Source organism: Hypoxylon trugodes, assembly GCF_022578975.1.
Source record: "Hypoxylon trugodes strain CBS 135444 unplaced genomic scaffold F4822scaffold_2, whole genome shotgun sequence".
Taxonomy (NCBI): Eukaryota; Fungi; Ascomycota; class Sordariomycetes; order Xylariales; family Hypoxylaceae; genus Hypoxylon; species Hypoxylon trugodes.
In genome coordinates this window covers 3,089,705-3,107,892 of record NW_026250017.1, presented here as the reverse complement: position 1 = coordinate 3,107,892, position 18,188 = coordinate 3,089,705, and the positions used below count along the sequence as shown (strand labels likewise).

The 18,188-nt window shown below is 48.2% G+C and overlaps 6 protein-coding genes across 6 annotated transcripts; 2 read left to right on the top strand and 4 right to left on the bottom strand.

Annotated features, from left to right (window-relative positions):
- Positions 1–322: 322 nt before the first annotated feature.
- On the top strand, positions 323–1,988 carry F4822DRAFT_436279 (mitochondrial-processing peptidase subunit beta; the record flags this gene model as incomplete). The annotated part of the gene is made up of 5 exons (XM_051462293.1): positions 323–478; positions 550–675; positions 731–808; positions 861–1,546; positions 1,601–1,988. 5 exons carry the CDS (start codon positions 323–325, stop codon positions 1,986–1,988), a joined length of 1,434 nt encoding a protein of 477 aa, XP_051318455.1.
- Positions 1,989–2,732: 744 nt separating this feature from the next.
- On the bottom strand, positions 2,733–4,783 carry F4822DRAFT_441552 (uncharacterized protein; the record flags this gene model as incomplete). Its single annotated transcript, XM_051462878.1, has 3 exons — positions 2,733–3,419; positions 3,475–3,879; positions 3,941–4,783. The coding sequence occupies 3 exons, from the start codon at positions 4,781–4,783 to the stop codon at positions 2,733–2,735; spliced, it is 1,935 nt and encodes a 644-aa protein (XP_051318454.1).
- Positions 4,784–6,501: 1,718 nt separating this feature from the next.
- F4822DRAFT_137580 (uncharacterized protein) lies at positions 6,502–8,459 on the bottom strand. Its single transcript, XM_051452793.1, has 2 exons — positions 8,041–8,459; positions 6,502–7,976 (listed from the first exon to the last, which is right to left on the bottom strand). The coding sequence occupies exons 1-2, from the start codon at positions 8,272–8,274 to the stop codon at positions 6,654–6,656; spliced, it is 1,557 nt and encodes a 518-aa protein (XP_051318453.1). The 5' UTR covers positions 8,275–8,459; the 3' UTR covers positions 6,502–6,653.
- A 3,752-nt stretch (positions 8,460–12,211) lies between these two features.
- On the bottom strand, positions 12,212–13,452 carry F4822DRAFT_425881 (alpha/beta-hydrolase; the record flags this gene model as incomplete). The annotated part of the gene is made up of 2 exons (XM_051460432.1): positions 12,212–12,936; positions 12,999–13,452. The coding sequence occupies 2 exons, from the start codon at positions 13,450–13,452 to the stop codon at positions 12,212–12,214; spliced, it is 1,179 nt and encodes a 392-aa protein (XP_051318452.1).
- Positions 13,453–14,377: 925 nt separating this feature from the next.
- Positions 14,378–16,268, top strand: F4822DRAFT_137591 (protein phosphatases PP1 regulatory subunit sds22). The gene is made up of 3 exons (XM_051452794.1): positions 14,378–14,850; positions 14,960–15,838; positions 15,897–16,268. Exons 1-3 carry the CDS (start codon positions 14,487–14,489, stop codon positions 15,914–15,916), a joined length of 1,263 nt encoding a protein of 420 aa, XP_051318451.1. The 5' UTR covers positions 14,378–14,486; the 3' UTR covers positions 15,917–16,268.
- Positions 16,269–16,473: 205 nt separating this feature from the next.
- F4822DRAFT_425879 (Aldo/keto reductase) lies at positions 16,474–17,847 on the bottom strand (the record flags this gene model as incomplete). Its single annotated transcript, XM_051460431.1, has 3 exons — positions 16,474–16,509; positions 16,635–17,425; positions 17,706–17,847. 3 exons carry the CDS (start codon positions 17,845–17,847, stop codon positions 16,474–16,476), a joined length of 969 nt encoding a protein of 322 aa, XP_051318450.1.
- Positions 17,848–18,188: the final 341 nt, after the last annotated feature.

Sequence of the window (18,188 nt, the reverse complement as noted above, 5' to 3'; positions counted from 1 at the left end):
GCTAAGATCCATATAAATACAGCTAACAGCCAATCAGCAGTTGATTATTCCAAGATTAGGCCTGTTAAGCCACAAAAAGATGACGCTAGACGGAATTTAGCGGGTAGATGCTTAAATTTGTGTGGCTTACGTCTGATTATAGTGAGTGGGAAGGTGGGTCGGGGGTTTTCCCACCCGGCGCAATGGTGTGGACGCCTCAGGCCAAATCCAAAATTTGAGCTTTCGAGCCGAAACCGAACCACTCCCAGTCCAAGATTTCCGATTTCCCATCAAACCGCTCACCTTCCGTAATTTCTACTCTCCGCAAAACGCACCACCCCTAATGGCGTCTAGGAGACTTGCTTTTAACCTCGCGCAGGGCATGCGCAGCCGTGCTGCCAATTCTGCCATCCGACCATTTAAGAGAGGTTTTGCTACACCGGTGACGTCTCCAGTTGGCGCGAAGACTCAGACCACAACATTGAAGAATGGTTTAACAGTAAGCTCTACTTGGAGGCCAATTGGGTTGGTCAATTCTTCTTAACGTTACCCCTAACCATATATAAAAAGGTCGCGACCGAATATTCGCCCTGGGCGCAGACTTCGACGGTGGGAGTATGGATCGATGCTGGTTCCCGAGCCGAGACAGACGAGACAAATGGCACAGCACACTTCCTAGAACATCTCGCCTTCAAGGTAGTAACGAGTTAAAATTCCGAAAAAAATAATCAATCTGCTCACGATTTTTCAGGGCACCCAAAAGAGAACTCAACAACAATTAGAACTCGAAATTGAGAATATGGGTGGTCACCTTAACGCCTACACATCGGTGCGTGAAATATGATTATCAACGCCACAATTTTAAACTAATATATAATTAGCGTGAGAACACCGTCTACTTCTCGAGAGCATTCAATTCCGACGTTCCTCAATGTGTCGACATCCTCGCCGATATCCTCCAAAATTCGAAGCTCGAGCCCTCCGCAATTGAACGAGAACGCGATGTCATTCTCCGAGAAGGAGAGGAGGTTGAGAAGCAACTCGACGAAGTTGTTTTTGACCACCTCCACGCCACCGCTTACGCACACCAGCCCCTAGGACGCACAATTCTTGGGCCCCGAGAGAACATCCGTGATATCACACGAAAGGAGCTCACCAACTATATCAGCACCAACTACACAGCTGACCGCATGGTCCTCGTCGGTGCCGGTGGTATCCCTCACGAGAAGCTTGTCGAGTTAGCCGAGAAGAACTTCTCCAGCCTCCCCACGACATCACCTCACAACGAAGCCTACCTTCTATCCAAGAGGAAGCCCAACTTCATCGGATCTGAGGTTCGAATCCGAGACGACACCATTCCCTCCGCCCACATCGCTCTCGCCGTCGAGGGCGTAAGCTGGAACGATGACGACTACTTCACAGCTCTAGTTACCCAGGCCATCGTCGGCAACTACGACAAGTCTATGGGCAGCGCACCTCACCAGGGAAGCAAGCTTAGCACATTCGTCCACCACAACGAATTAGCCAACAGCTTCATGAGCTTCTCTACCAGTTATAGTGACACTGGGTAAGTTAATAGCAATTGTGTCATTATTATTAACTAAAGCTGATTCGATAATAGTCTATGGGGTATCTACCTGGTGAGCGACCAACTCACTCGTCTCGACGACCTAATCCACTTCACCCTCCGAGAATGGTCCCGCCTCTCTAGCAACGTCACGGAATCCGAAGTCGAGCGAGCAAAGGCCCAACTCAAGGCCTCCATCCTCCTTTCCCTCGACAGCACATCAGCCGTCGCCGAAGACATCGGCCGACAACTCGTCACGACCGGCCGCCGAATGAACCCCGGCGAGATCGAGCGCGTCATCGACCACATCACCGAGAAGGACGTAATAGAATTCGCCCAGCGAAAACTGTGGGATCAGGATGTAGCTATTAGCGCCGTCGGCAGCATCGAGGGCATCCTCGACTACCAAAGAATCCGAAACGACATGAGCCGAAACTTCTAGGCCGATAGATAGATTGGTGGCGGCCGGCTTCTTTTCCATTGAAAATAGGAGGACGGAATGAAGATTAGGGAAAGGAGAAGGGAGAAGGGGAGAGAAAACCCGGTCATAGAGTGTATCAGATAATCATCATCGCACGCTTAGTTGTACCATACACCATAAAGATTTCTCATCTGTTAGATTTTCTCGACTCGTCTAGGAGAGGGTATTTTGTGATATTGTGGGTTAACCTCATATTCCAATCAAGAGATGGTAGGTTTACTCTAAATGCCTAAGGGTTAATCGTTGATAGTGAGATATTCTTCACCAAAGTACGGGATTATGTAAGTTTATCCCCCTTCCCATTCCATAAGATTAGTCAGCACTACAAGAAAGGAGTTATTTAGAGTCAGTACGCTGATTTATATATACCTAGGTAGGTATCCAGTCTACCTATTTATCTAAATCTAATATGGGGGTATCTCCTGAACGCGCGATATAACCCAATGCCGTTACTATTAGAGTCGAATATATCCAAATGTCACTCGCTGATTCTCCCTCTTCCCGCCATTCTCCCCATCAGCACACATCAATAACTCCATCGCTTTAGTCGACTTTCCGCCTTCTGAGCATTTTACGCCGCTAGTGAGGGGAAGATCAGGTGTTTCCCCTGGGCGCATTCGCTCATTTCTTTGGTGCAGGCGATCCCTTATATACCCATTACGAAGGCTGTCGCTGCTTCCTTAGGTCCGTAGGTCTATCCGACATCTATTCAATTTCGTAGACCCTCTCCTCCGCAGTATGCCCCACGAATGTGCAGCATGGCGTGAACCACCATTCGAGCGTTCCCTGCAGAGGAATGCAGCCCCAGACAAACCCTGGCCCCCACAAAGTGAGAGGTCTCGTGTTGATAGTTACCACATGCGATGTGGTCGTCGATACGTGCGGGACGTTATAGATCCAACAATTTCTCGGATCAAGAACTTCGCTCTGCTGATTGCAAATCGCGAAATGAAGTCCGATGGCCCCGTCCATGTCGAGTAGTTCGTCCACCATATCGAAGCGGATTTGCCCCACGCACTCCCTATGCCCGTCCGTGTACTCGCAAAGCATACCGATGATAGGCTTATGTGGCTTGTTCTTGTCGGTACATAGAGTGACCTTGGCGAGTCCTACCAGAGAACAGGACGAATAGTACGATTGATGGTCATAGTTCAATGCTGGGTTATCCTGCAGTGGGAGGATATTAGTTGGGATCTCACACAGGACGCGATCCTGCGCATTCTCCACCGCTAGAACCCTGGCTTTCCTGTCGTATTCTACCGCGCCCATTTCGTTAAAATATATCTGGGTTTCTGTTTTGGGCGGGCTGTGAATACGTTCAAACCAGGTGTCTGTCTCCATCAATGTGCGATGGGATCCGAAAACAGTTGTTCGTCCACGATTTGTGGTTAACTAGACATTTCAGTTAGTATGACTCGATGAAATTAGGGATTATCATTTATCTTACCGTAAACCCGTCATCCCATTTATGCGCTGGGTTTTGATACCTGCATACTTCCGTCAAATATTCGCCCTTGTCAATAGGCATGTAAAACCAGTAAAGAGGACCCTTTATTGGGTCCAATCGGCGGTAAGGTTCCGCGTTCCCCTCCCCTTTACGATGGGCGTGTATGTGGAAAAAGCCACAGGGGGTTATTGCCACTGAATAACCCGTGGTATCCGGTGCATTGCAGCTAAAGGATCGCATCCGCAAGTGACTCGCCACATCGTAGTGATACCAGCCTTCAGTGAGGATTGGAGTGACATTCGGGATGTTCCACGTCGGCCACCTGAAAGTGTGGGCAGCAGCTACCCGGGGAATACCGATACATAGTGGAAGTGTACCGGAATTGATATCCCGGAGTTTGTATCCCTAGATAAATGTTAGCTTTTAACTGAAGAGGGAGTAAGTCTGCTGGGTTTAATATACGTACGTCGGTCTCTGCTACAGACTTCTTCCAATTGCCCTCTTCATCCACGGGACGAAAGGACCTCCACCACAACCCCTCTGTATTAGGGATAGATCCGGATAGCACATCACCATCACGGAGGGACTTGATTTTGCGAATTCCGTGATGATCCTCTGCTATAAGAACCTTCCAATCCCGGCACTTCTCTTGGCCTTCGATGAGGAGCTCCCATCCTTGACTTGTCGAAAGGTCTGTGCTGGACAGTTCTTGGAGGTACAACTTCCCCTCGAATACTCTGTATCGTCCGTAGACGTTACAGGAAAAGTCGATAGGCGTGGAGCGCGGCGATGGAGGCGCGAGCACCCGTCTCTTAGCCGCTAAGACAGCGTATTCACGAACCATGTGTCCAGAAACATTTAGGAGTATTTCGTCAGGGAGGTGAACTGGCCAATTCTGTTTCCTCAAATCTGACACCATGAGACTCGCTAAGTTGTCCTTACGCTGTTCCTCTCCTTTTCCTTCCAAAGGGAGTTCGAAGTTCAACCACATGGAATCTAGAAACTGTTCTGAGATGTCGAAGTCTGCGAGCTCATAACAGCGGGCGTGGAAATAGTCCCATGGGTTCCTGAACCACTGCCAAGATCCGGGAGGTCGTCGGTGGGATGTCCTGACTTTAACTTCCCGTGGTTCTGGTGTCTTCTCCCAAATGCTCTGATGAATGCCTCTCACCACCGATTCGCCATGCTCTAAAGGAAATAGACATTGTCTACATCGGCGGTGAAAGACATTCTGACCCGAGTCGAATTGCGCGAAGGGTTCAGAAGCCCTGTCGTAGGTGATTGTCTCTGTATGGAGGTACGAAGACATGTTGTTTTTTATGGTGTGGAAAGCCTGTAGGTTAAGTTAGGATTAGATATATAGGTGAGCCAGGGAAGAAGAGTGTATAAACAAAAACTTATTACTCACTCAATACTGGAGATGTTATAAACGCTCGTCGTGTCCCAAGGTCGTGTTTATTGTGGTGGATAGAGAAAATTTCCAATGTAGAAAGCAAGTTAAGCTATGGGTATAGATTATTAGATCAGTAGTAAATGTTTGCAGTCGTATTTTGGCTTGTTCTAGTACTCCCCGTGATGTTTGTAATTTTGCACTGTAAGCATAGACCAACATCGGAGGTGAGTAATTGGAGCAATGGTCAGGACTATGCGTCGCTTTGACTCCGAGTTTGCGTCTGCGTTTGGCACATGGCTCATATCTTCATCTAGGCACAGTGTTGGTTGTCAAGGGGCAACTGGATACTAAATCGTGTCATCTCGTGTATCTAAGCCTAGAGACTAGCTACCTTACCCCTGAGCTTTGAGCAAACTTAAACTCAACGACAAAATGGGTACGCGCGAATCAATATTTTTTATCTTCTATTTAAATTATATCTCAAACTAAAGGAGTCAAAGGTTAAGCCACAAATTCACGAACAACCATGCGAATAACATTGTCAGTAGTTGAGCTGTATGAAGCGATACATCTTGGGAAGCATCGGAAGGGCCCCTGATGGCCAATATGAGGACAAAGGAACTCTTAGAACCAAAAGGCTACTTGTGTATGTATACGATATTTCCCGTAGCAGTTACTTGCGATCTCTTCGCGCAACAACAGACTCGTTGACCCCTGGTATGGTTGGTCTCATGACAAAGATACTGTGACAAAGTAAAGTTTACCTACATCTACTATTAGTATTCTTTTTTTTTTTTTTTTTTTTTTCATAAAAAATGGTAGCGTTGAAGGGGTTCGGGTTGTCTAGATGCGCGTCAAGATACTTGGATATGAAATTCAAACCCAGACGATATACTTCCAATAGCAACCTCATGAGGCTCACATTAATGCACGACTCCGATGAAGAGACGAAGCTACCCCGTTTCGAAGAGAGAATTCGTAGTGGGCCCGAAACTTGAACTCTAGGTTTTCATAAATCTATCTCGGGCCAATTACCTTCTCGTGTCACGTCTCTGAGCGGCTAAACTTGTATGCTAGAAAGTGGCTACCTAGAGTGGTCACGAGCTATACCTGTATAACATCAATCCGCATTCATCACGATGAGTTAAGCAGGTGGTATATGTATGCCGCGGACCTATCTTCGGAGTCGTCGTGGGGGTTGAGAATCAACGACGTAACCCACCTGTGCCCCCCTTTTTTTCTTACCTACCTTCCAAAAGTGATAGTGACGATCGAACCATTTTATCCCCTTTTCCCGTCTTTGGAGTCAATTCTTACATTCTGTCGCATTCGATCAGTACAACTGTAATTTGACGTAGCATAATCGTGATACTTATCTTTTCACCGACCTCACTCGATGCCAAGTCCGATATCCGAGCCTACGATAACCCCAACGAACTCACCCTTGGCAATGTCCAGCCATCTCTTAGCCTAAATCTATGAATCTAGAAGCCCAAAACTGAGGACGAAGAAAAATGTTTTATTAAGATGAGCACCGCTCAATCCACCAAGAATAACAGAGACATACCACTCTTCGTCGTAGCATCATGTCCAGGTAAACATACAACGGTATAAGTGTAGGTATCTACAAAAATAGGTATCGAGCCGCCACAATATTCCCAACATATAAGATTATAAACCATGCGAACAAACATAGGAGCCCCCATATCCCATATACATATCCCAAATATCTATCGAAAGTCTTTCCTTCTAGGTGGGTCAGGTATCCGTCGGTCCGTCCGTTTTTTTACCCCTCCTTTGCAGTCGTAACCCCATATTCCTGCGCGTTGCCGAAGTAATGGGCCAAGTAATTATACTCAGCATCCATCTCCTCCTGTACGGTTCTCCACAGCCCCGTCCGTAGGGTGCCGGAGAACCAATAGTTCCCCGCGGCGTCCTTTCCGACAATCGGGAACGAGTTGCGCGTGGGTATGCCGCCAAGCAAACCGTGGGGCTGGATATACGACGGCCGGCCGACCTTATTGAGGCGTCGGGCCGGGTCGATGTTGCCCGGTCGGATTACCGCTGCCGAGAAGTCCGTCTCGAAGAACTTGGCTTTGCTCCAGTTCGATATCATAACCGGCACCATCTTCTGGTCGCCGTAGACAGCCGTCTTTCCCCTCTTGCCAGCGGCACGGTCCACAGCAGCACGAGCTTCAACCTGCGCTCGCGTGCCTTGCTCAGCAATTGACCGACGCACAGCGGCAGCCGTATACCCCAGCGGTCTCGCAAAGAGATCGCGCATAGATACAAAAGCATACACACCCGCCACAGCATTCCCCACAAACGCATGAGTCGGCGGGAGTAAATCCTTAGCAAGCACAGATCTCATACCAAACGCATTCATAATCGACACCGTCTGCTCCGTGCCTCTAAAATGCAACAAAGCCAATCTCGTAACCCAGCTCGAGAGTACATCGCCCTCACTAACAAACGGCTTAACCTTCTCATCCTCATCAACCTGCGCAGCTAGGTAATCCAACGCGCCTTTATGCAGACACTTTAAGTGTGATGAGGGCACGCATACCATGCGCGTGTCCTCGCCGCGCGACCAGAATACCGTGGTCCAGATATAGGAAATGGCGAACAGCAGGGCCTGGAGCGGGGACAAGCGACGGTGGGCTAGGACGTACGGTTCCTGGGGCTCGGTGCCGAGGGTTGCGAGGGGGTCCTGGAATACGCCTTGTAAAGGCTTGACGTCGTCGTCTCGGCCTTCGAGAACTGCGATCCATGCATCGAGTAGCTCGCGTCGGCCCATGGCGTCGAGGAGCGTGTGCGGCCACGAAAGGGAAACGATAGTCGCGTCGGTGAAACTGACAATGTGCAGACTGAGCTGCGGGAGGTCGGAGTACAGATAATCGCTGAGACGCCGTGGTGCGCCCCATCGGCGCAGGAGTGGTGCGTAGTCCTCTGGATCACTTAAGACCGTGGGTCGTCCCGTCGGCCGGGGTAGTCGACTGCCGGTTGGGTGTCTAGCGATCTCGAGGTCGTGCGCTACGTGCGAGTAGGTGAACGACGGCCTCTTCTCATCGAAATAGTCCGGGATGTGGTACTCGAGTTTATTGTCGCTCTGCATATCACTCTTAGTTACTCGATCCCTGAACATCTAGGCGAGGAGGAATCTGTATGCATACAGTGAGCCTTATCCTAGCGCCTAGCTTGCGCCAGTCATCGCGGCTGAGCAGCTTCTCGAGTGCGTAGCGAAGCTTATCGGGGTCTAGCACATCGTCGAACCGCATCGTAAACTCGACGATGACTCTCCTGTTGATAGGGGTGTCATCGAAGCGGTGCAACGGGATGACAGTGTCCGACGATATCGTCAGAGGCGCTCGTCTCTGGACCTTGGTGTTAGACAGTAGGTTACCCATCTTGAATATTGCGATTGCGTGATTTCTGCTTAGTTACAGCCTTAGTTACAGCAGCACCAGGGCTGTCAGTCTCTACTACGGCCGAAAGCGCCAGGCGAGGGGGATATGATTTATTTTTCTAAGTGGCGTTGTCCCTATAACCCGGGTCGCCCACGGGGTAATAAAGGACGGGAATGGTCTGGCCACCAGAAGAGTTGCCGCATTTCATGAACTACCTTACACTTCGGGCAAAAGGTCGTGTCAATCACTTATTATCGACACCCAGCTCACTTTTGATACCCGAGATATACAGGCTATTCCCTGGCGATCTTCGTCATTCTTGAATATTCCGGGTCCACAGGAATATATAACATCGTCAATAGCAACGTAACATGTTTGTGAGTTTGTGCTGCACGCGCGGGAAGGACTCGATAGGAGAGTCGTGGAGTTTTCATTGGCCTAACCGCCGACCTTCCCCTTTCTGTCCATCGATATCTTCGAAACAGTCTCCTTATAAATCTTGGCACTCTTGGCGGAGCAAGGATCGTGAAGCGGGCTTGCGTAATCTTGCTGGTTATTTTGGCGAAGACTATCACCTTGATAGCGTGTTACCACGCGGCCGTAATTCATGTCTCAGTTATGTACGTGAGAAGAGATACTTAAAGCAGGTGGCTAATAACACTATACAAGCCAATTTGGATGATCAGCATTTCCTTGAATGCCATCCCGAAGAATTTAACAGCCTCAACTCAAGGACGAGAGGGAATAAGAAAACGTTGGAAAAGAAAGAACACAAGAAAAAATTGCTCGCTAGGTCAGCCAATATCAATTATAAGCCGCAGGGTCCAGTTTGATCGCACATATATGCTTAACCACGGTTTACGGAAACATCCGTACGGATCATTGGTTATCGAATATACAATCGGGAAAGGTGTGGGTCTCGATCGTCGCGCGAGGGTATAAATGCATGCACAATGTATGCGACGAGAAATCCCTTGATCTGGTAGGTGTCTAGGTGAGCAGGGGGGATATGATATATTCAAGGGTATACGAGGCATTCCAGGGTCTTCCAGTTGCACAAATAACGTTATCTCGATGATCTTTTCATTAACTGGGGTGGCATTTGGCGGCGTTTAGTGGCATTTTCGAGCTCATGGCCGCAATTTACCGGGTAAGCAGATAAGCGAAACGATATCAATGTTTTTCGTGCCTAGATCTGTCTCAGCCACTTTATTCAATCAATATTTGGTAAGAGTCTAGTGCCATGTAAGGGCCGTAGCTGAATTTTTAATTTTTATTATATAGCGCCTTTTCCTAGAGTCGTCTTAGTTATGGATTCCTGAAAGCTAACGGATGATATTCTCGCGAGACCGGACGTCTACATCTATAAGGCAATGAATTCCACGGAGCCTACCCCCGAAATCCCCGGGGCTCATTAGCCGGAGCTGTAAAAGCGGGTTTCCGCAACGTTCGACATCGGTTGGCGAGATGGCGTCAAGCCTCGTTAAGCATCTAACAGCGGTTTACTCCGCCGTTGCTATTCACTAACCAGGTATACATGTACGAAAAGCTTGTCTACGGTGCCATTTGATTCAGGTTTGTCCGTGTCGACCTTCATTAAAATAAAACGATATCGTGCTTGCGTGGCCCGACTTCGTCTTATCCGCCTAGCAAAGCCTTGTCGATTCGACTCAACTAGGAGAATCACTAGGCTTTCCGGAGATCAAGTTCCGTGTTAATCATAGCTGACAATAGACGACATATGCTGGTTTCAGCCACATCACGTAGAAGCGCTATGGGAGGCATCCGGTAGAGCGGACCATAGCCGTGACCAACAAGATGCCACGGGTGACCGTGCATGACCTAAATGAATCCAACTGCCGCTATTGTGGCTTGAACATTTCACTATGCCCGACAGCATAGCTGGATCTGGAACCTGTATAACTTCATTAATCCATAGATGTGCATCGTAGGCTGGACGTACAGACAATGTTCCATTAAGTAATACTTCGCCTCACGAATCCCGCATACAAAGATAAAAAAGATATAAGGAAGGAATACTATCCACTCTAGTTAAAGAGCTCATATTGTTCTTCCCCCCTTCTTCATTTATATCTCGACCTAGATCTGATGGATTGTTACTCGGCCTGAAGAGAATTCCACGGCAATGCGTCGAAGACGATAAGGAATTTCAAACTCCCTAGGTGCTAGAACGCATCCGATTACTCATATGATTATCTCATGAGAGCAATATTTCCATGGTAGTATCATGGGGATTCCTCGTATCCCCGAGACATGCTAACGTGGTAGAAATTTCTTTCGGTTGCTTAGATAATCATAATTATTGTCAAAAGTTGCCGCCCATCAAATGATAATTTCTTTTCCACGGAGTTAATCCAGTAAGCCAACCCCATGGATTCTCATATTTTCGTGCGAGGCGTCGTTGGCCAAGCTGAATCTGAACAAGCGTCAAGCACTTCTGCCTTAGGATTTGGGCGCAGCGGTAGGATGGCGTACTGGGATTGGGCTGGCAATGTTGAATGATGATCGTCTAATAAGGGTTGCTTTTTCAGGCAATCGCTGCTCGTGCCGTCCGCTCTATTGTATTCAATTCGCCCTTGAAAGCCATGTCTCACCCCAAATGCATACTAATGCTTACTGGGTTACTTGCGGTTATTGTTTCCAAAAGTCAACCGGGTTCTTCCACACGATATTTAACACACCGCAAATGCCATCTATGCGACGGAAATGAACGAACAAGCGGCTTTTGAACTATGATGGATAACGCGCCATAGCCACACATGTTCCCGGCTCCAATCACATTTCGAGGTTCAGCGGCGGGAGGCCGCGTTAGAAACTCCGGGCCAAGACCCTCGATTGCGGAGAGACACCCGACCGTAGTTGGCTGTCAACCTTGAGGAAGCCAAGACACTCCCACGTCGAATTAACATTGGCATACCTTCTCGGCTAAGCTGCAACGACAACTATGACGTAACAAGTGCGTGAGAGCTTGTGTCCTTCGGTAAACTACATTGGCTAATGAAGGGGAGAACCACGATTGCACATACCTTCCGAATAGCATGCAGAAGTTCGAGATGAAATTCGCCCAGAAAGGCATCGGGAAGGTATGGTAAAGGTATCGGATTATGCATCCGACGTCGTACGATATTTTTGTTGGGAGCTTTCAGCCCATTCTTTCGAATCAGGTCGTCTGACCGGGCTTTCCAACCTGATCGGGTGAGTTTTCTGGGAATACGGTACCCTGGATCGCCGAATTCATTATCGCGTTTGGACAATTCCATCTGCGACCGACTCGGCATGCAGATCAAGACATAAAAATTCGCGTGGGAGAGTGGATCAGGGGTATCAAGTTGCGGAAGCTCACGTGGACATCCCACACGAAATTTCAAATTTTCGAAGCATGTCATCGACGATCGATTCAAAGCTCCGCGTATAGGCCGTGAGTATGTTTAAAAATCAGCCCAGTCACGGACGTGGGTGTCAAATAAGAAGAGGCGGGGTACGTGGTAGGGAGATCGAAAAGGATTGTCATGTTTGGTCCCATGGAACACCTGACAACTCATGCAAGAGTGAGCCTTTGGATTCCTATCCATGGATCCTATTCGTATCGGAACCGAGTTTGCAAAAAAAATTTCAAGGTGCGTTTAACGTCCGAGTATTAATCCTAGTTGTTGACGTCGATTTATTATTATGTGTATTAATGGGTAGATTGAGATTTCCATGTTGGTAAATGTTTTACTTTTCAATCATTTTAACAGTCTAGGCAATAAAGGCCAATTGACGAATTAGCATGCCTGCATATGGGAAACTTGGTGCCACAGGCATACCTCCCGACCTAAGACAATGAAGAATAATCGTATTGACTCCAAATCACTGTTCTGACACGTCGAATCGTAGGTGAAACGAGTATTATCCTCATTCGAGGGGCCAATCGGGTTTACACATGCGCTGAAGAAATTCTGTGCGACAAGAACTCGGAAACGGACCTTCTGCCCTCACCTCGAAACATCGTATCGTTGTGAAAAGCCCCGGAAACAGCCTTTCTTGTTACCGGCAGCTGTACATCGCAGCATCTATCGTAGAGTTTCTGACTAAGTTCCGATGGAACTAGCTCATCCTTAGCAGCTTCTAAGATAAATATTTCCGGCAGATACTTTTCGGATGTGTATTTCTTGGCTATAAATCCCAGATTTTGCCAACTGTCGAGGTGATTTCGAAGAAACGGCCAGAGGTACCGGTAAGGCAGCCACTTTTGCGGGTAGAGGACCTCCAACATAGCTCGGATAGATGTGAAAGGGGTTTCCAGAATCAACGAGTCCAGATGTACGTTCGCGGGCATTGGGGTCTCGGCAGCAAGGTTGGTGGCAACACCCGCTCCAATACTTTGGCCCCAAAGCACGAGCTTTGCCGACGGTCTCGACTTCTGACCTTCCCCGCAATAAGAATTACGGTGCAGCTGAGAAATCCAGCTTAGAGCAGCGGCAGCGTCCAGGTTTAGACCTTTCTCAGTGGGACGGCCTCGTGACGTCCAATAGCCCCTATAGCTTAGGCATACCATAGTGCATCGAATACTCCTACAGTCCCATTGCAGCGAACGCCGCTTCAACATAGACAGAGCCGATGAGAGATCGGGCAAGCGTGGGGGAATCGATGAAGCGTTTCCTGTTATTAATGGTAAGCCCATCGATGAGTTTCTACCCCACAGGACGGAGGTGCATGCAGACCCTGAAAATAGAGAATATAAAATGCAACATCTGGCTGGGTAGAGGTTGCATACGTTGCATTAGGAGCAAGCTCCACGTCCGCGATACACAAGGCCAGGTTTGTGCCGTCAGCAGCGCGGATTCTTTCCTCTCGCCATTCAACACCGGCGCACCGTTTGGCGTAGTCTTCAATCTTCTCCCAACGGGCATTGGGCGGTAGGCCGGGCATGTATATGATCTTGTTCTGAAAGGTAACCATCATAAGGCACTTCCACGTCCACAATGCTACGAATAATCCGCTAAAGACGACCGGGGCGAGCATCAGCCCCTCGACGTGGTACCTTCTCCTGGTGCATAATAGACACAGTAGGCTGTTGGTGATGCGGGGTGTCGTGGGAGGTCGTGATGGGATAATTGATACTAGCTTGGGCAGGCTCCGAATGGGTATTCGGGAGAGACGGCGAGAGTAGAGCATCGTGATTGGGGACTTGATGGCATGGCTGAAGGTTGGTTTGGTCTGTATGGATTATGCGGTGTTATGCGGGGTGAATCGACGCGCGAGATATGCGAGGGGGTTAGATGGGGGGACGGATGGAGGATGAGTGGATGGTTCCAAGGATGAGTGATCGAGTGAGTGGTCGAGTGGATGACTGGATGGGTGATCAAGAATTAGGAAGATGCATTTCCTGCCATGCCATTAAATTAGGTAGTTGGAGAAGCTGCACGAAAGCAAAGTAGGTAAAATTTTCGATAGTAATCTTATTGCGTGTTGGTTTCATCGTACGGGGGGTCGAAATGGAAATTTCTTGGTGTTTGGTCCAAGATGGAAATTGGAGGATTGAGATCGAGATTTGCGATTTTGATGCTATTTCCTAGAAAAACTGTTTAAATTCCCCCTTTTCGTTTGTGATCGTTCCTTCAATGGATTTCGTAGAACTCTGTTTTATTCAATCCGATATCTGATGCGTATTCAAAGTTTATTCAATTTCATAATTTGAATTAGGTACGCGCGCATACACACATACATGATACCTGAAGTAAAATAAAATTACGTTGGACGTGTACTTCCTAAATGTAAAGGTGGTGCAGCATTTAGGTATGTACTTATACTCTACAAACAACCCCAAGGTCACTCCTTCCTGTCAGTGACAAACGGCGTCATCGAGAGACCCTGCAGTACAGTACTTGCACGTGGTACTTCAATGTTGTCAGTCAATTTCTAGGTTGGGCTAACCATTCCCCGCTTTCAAGCAGTGACAATCCATATCAATTCCAGCTGCCTTAGGTACATTACACCAAATTACAGAAGGCTAGAACGTCATTGGAATTAAGCGACAGCGATCCACTGGACTACCTACCTAGGTACCTGTACTAGCAATACAAGCACCTGTAACCAGCACCTCTGCACCTGTACCAAGCTTAATTAGGTACTTCCCGTACATACGACATTACCTACCCACCTTTTAGCGCAGCAACTTTACGCAAGACCAAACCGAAACTCGCGCCGTCATGTCTCCCAACATTCTACAACTTTCTTCCTGTTTAGCGTGCCCGCCTCCGACTCCGCGCTTCTTCATCTTCCGTCCGTCTTCGCAACACATCACCAAATCCTGCATAATGCCCGGTCAAATCAACGGAGAGACGGGTCACGCGGTACCCTCCCACCCCCATCACATTGAAGTGATTGAGGACGAGTCTCGTTCCGAGAAGGGGGATAACCAACCTAGCCCTGGATTGAGGGATAGCAAGGGTTGGGATGGCAAGCTGCGTATTGACCGCAACGCTCTGCTGCAGAACCCCGAAGCGCTTTCCGACCCTGAATATTCGGACGAGGATCATGTAGTTCCTGGCCAAGAGATCGATGCTGACGAAGGTAAATTGACTCATTCACTATGCTTACCTACCCCCTTACCAAATATCGATGAAGTTCACTTATATATATTAGCCCCCCGATGACGTCCGTTGCTGACCCACGTGTTTAGACCTCCTAGATGATGAAGATCCCGACACCGATGATATTAGTCTAGCACATTCACGAATCGCCTCTATTCCCGCTCTTCGACTCGAGCGATTTAAGAAGGTTGCACGACTCTGTCTACGACAAAATCTCGTCCAACACATTGAGGGGCTATCAAGTCTAGGACCCACCTTAGAGGAACTGGACCTATACGATAACCTCATTTCGCATGTCAGGGGCTTGGATGACCTAACTAATCTCAACACACTCGACCTAAGCTTCAATAAGATCAAACACATCAAACATATCGATCATCTAACTGAACTTACCGATCTTTTCTTCGTTTCCAACAAGATTACCACTATCGACGGACTGTCAACATTAACAAAACTCCGACAACTCGAGTTGGGATCCAACAGGATAAGAGAGATAAAGAACCTCGATGCGTTAAAGAACTTAGAGGAGCTATGGCTGGCGAAAAACAAAATCACCGAGCTTAAGGGCCTCGCCGGTTTACCGAAGTTAAGGCTCCTAAGCATTCAATCCAACCGGATCAAGGACCTAACTCCCCTACGCGAAGCCCCTCAATTAGAAGAGCTCTACATATCACACAATGCTCTCGAGAGCATTGCCGGTCTAGACGGAAACCCCAATCTAACGATCATCGATATCTCCAATAATGCGATCAAGAGTCTGAAGGGTCTCAGTAATCTTAAGAACATCGAAGAAGTTTGGGCCAGCTACAACCAACTGTCCGACTTCGCCGATATCGAGCGGGAGTTGGCGGATAAAGAGAATTTGACAACGGTATACTTCGAAGGCAACCCAGTTCAATTGCGGCAGCCCGCTTTGTATCGAAACAAAGTACGACTAGCGCTGCCGCAAGTCCAGCAGATCGATGCTAGTAAGTATTGAGCATCACATCGAACAAAGAATAAATAGCTAACACCAAGAAACAATAGCCTTCGTGAAGACGGTCTAATTATACCTCCACATTAAGACAAGATGTTTTAAATGCGAGGTTTTTGATATTGCATAGCATTGGCGTTTGGGGGGTATTCTACTATTACAAAAAACTAACTTGGGGTCAACAAGCGAGCCCTCGCTGCAGTGTTGGGATAAGCCTCCATGTAGGCAGCTGGCAATGAGTATATGAATTTCAATACTGTAAAGGGAGGGCGAGGAAACCATTTCAAAACAAAAGAGCCAAACAGTGCTCAATGCTGAATTTGTGTCGAAGATATCCATAAGCTCACGCGAATGGGAATTCCCAAGTTTCAGGGTACATTGATCCAGTCGAATTTGATATCACGATACAGGTCAAAAAGCCTAATCTAGACACCGTTCTAGCGAGATGTTTCCTTTAATCACGCCGGACTCTACAGTAATGTCCACAGGTGGTAGAGAGATTAGTTCGGTCCATGTCAGCAAGCAAGATCCTCTTGTAATTGGTATCCAGCTTGTCCTCATCTAATTCAGTCGCGCTATGCACCCTAGTATAGACGGTGATAGAACCCACGATCCCGTTATAGAAACCGTTTAACCAAAGATCCACATCTTGTCTGTGGGGAAGTACTAGACATCATTATAGTCATTAGCACATGTCCTATTTAAAAACCGATCAACCCGATTGGTGAGGAAAAGGGACATCGAAGTCCGAATTACGAAATGAAATAAACAAGGGCCTAAGCGCAACTTACGTTAGAAGGCTGGTTGAAACGAATGCCTGCATCCTTGGCAGTGATGCTGTCAAGGTCAGCCTGCTCAAGATCAAATCCAGTGCAGTCCAAGTTCTGCGCCATAACTTCAGGTCGGACCGTCTTGGGGATAACAGCAAGGCCGCGTTGAGTCGCCCATCGCAACAAGATTTGCGAGGGTTGCTTGCCGTACTTGGCTGCCAGACTTGTAATTAAATCGTCCTTCATCAATGGCACTAGAGCCTCTGCGTGCTTGAAGCCGAACTCGAGGAAGGAAGCAGGGCCGAAAGATGAGTAAGCCGTCACAGCGATACCTTCGGTCTTGGCAAGGTTCAACAATTCTTGCTGAACCAAGTATGGGTGGTGCTCAATCTGCAGAGCAGCGGGAGGAATCTTTGCATATCGCAACAGGTCGTAGATCAACTGTGCTTGGAAGTTGGATACACCGATTGACCTTGCCAGTCCCTTCTCCACCAGCGACTCCAGAGCAGGCCATGTCAGGTGCAACGGTGTGCTAGACCGCTCAATACTAGATTTCCCATCGTAGTGCCATCCCGGGGGATATCGCACAGCCGGATCGACGTACTTCAACGCGCCAGGGAAGTGGATCAAGTACAAGTCGAAGTATTCGAGACCCCAGTCGGAGAGCGATCGCCTGCAGGCGGGCTCTACCTTATCAGCATCCTCGAATACAGGCCACAGCTTAGACGTGATGAAAAGGTCTTCCCGCTTCACAAGGCCGTCTTTGATAGCTCGCGCAACACCATCACCGCATTCTTTCTCATTGCCGTAGTCTAAAATAATCATTAAAAACAAAACGGATTAGCGAAAACCGTTGATTGACTAGGTTATATGTCCCGAGGAGTCCACATCTGGGAGGATTGGCAGCACGTTTCCGATCTGCCCGAGATGCAAGCGAGCGAGTTCTTTCAGGGGTACCCCTGACGATGCTAGGTAGCGGGGTAATATATCCCGAAGAAGGGAGGGGGCTTGTAATTACTCGTTCTGGTAATCGTCTCGCGCCAGCCTCGGAAGAGATGCATGAATGTGAGGTGAGAGAAGATCAGAACTTACCGCAGGCACCATCGAACAACCTGTAACCAGCCTTAATAGCATTGTAGACCGTGTCCGCAGCAGTAGCGTTATCAACCTTCCACAGACCGAAGCCCACCTGGGGCATCTCGTGACCGCTGCTCAGCTTGATAGTTGGACCCATTGTGATCGGCTTGGTATTGATGTAACGGCGATTACTAGCAATAGGGTGGTGATAGTTGAATATCCCGAGGCTCCTCGATGGCACAGCAAGGCGGCGGGAGAGTAGACGAGAATAACGTGAAGGGATGAGAATGGAAGAGGGCATGACCTTTCACGGGATGTGTGCCGGTGGGAGCAAGTTCTAACTTTATACCTCTCACTCCAGCCGCAGAAAGTAAATAAAGCTACCCTGTTGTCTATTTTACATCGACGAGCCCTTGCTACCCGCTGCTACAATCCCCCCCCCTTCTACTATGTATGGTATGTGGAGATAGCCGCTCGTTAGAAACCGTTATTTTTCGC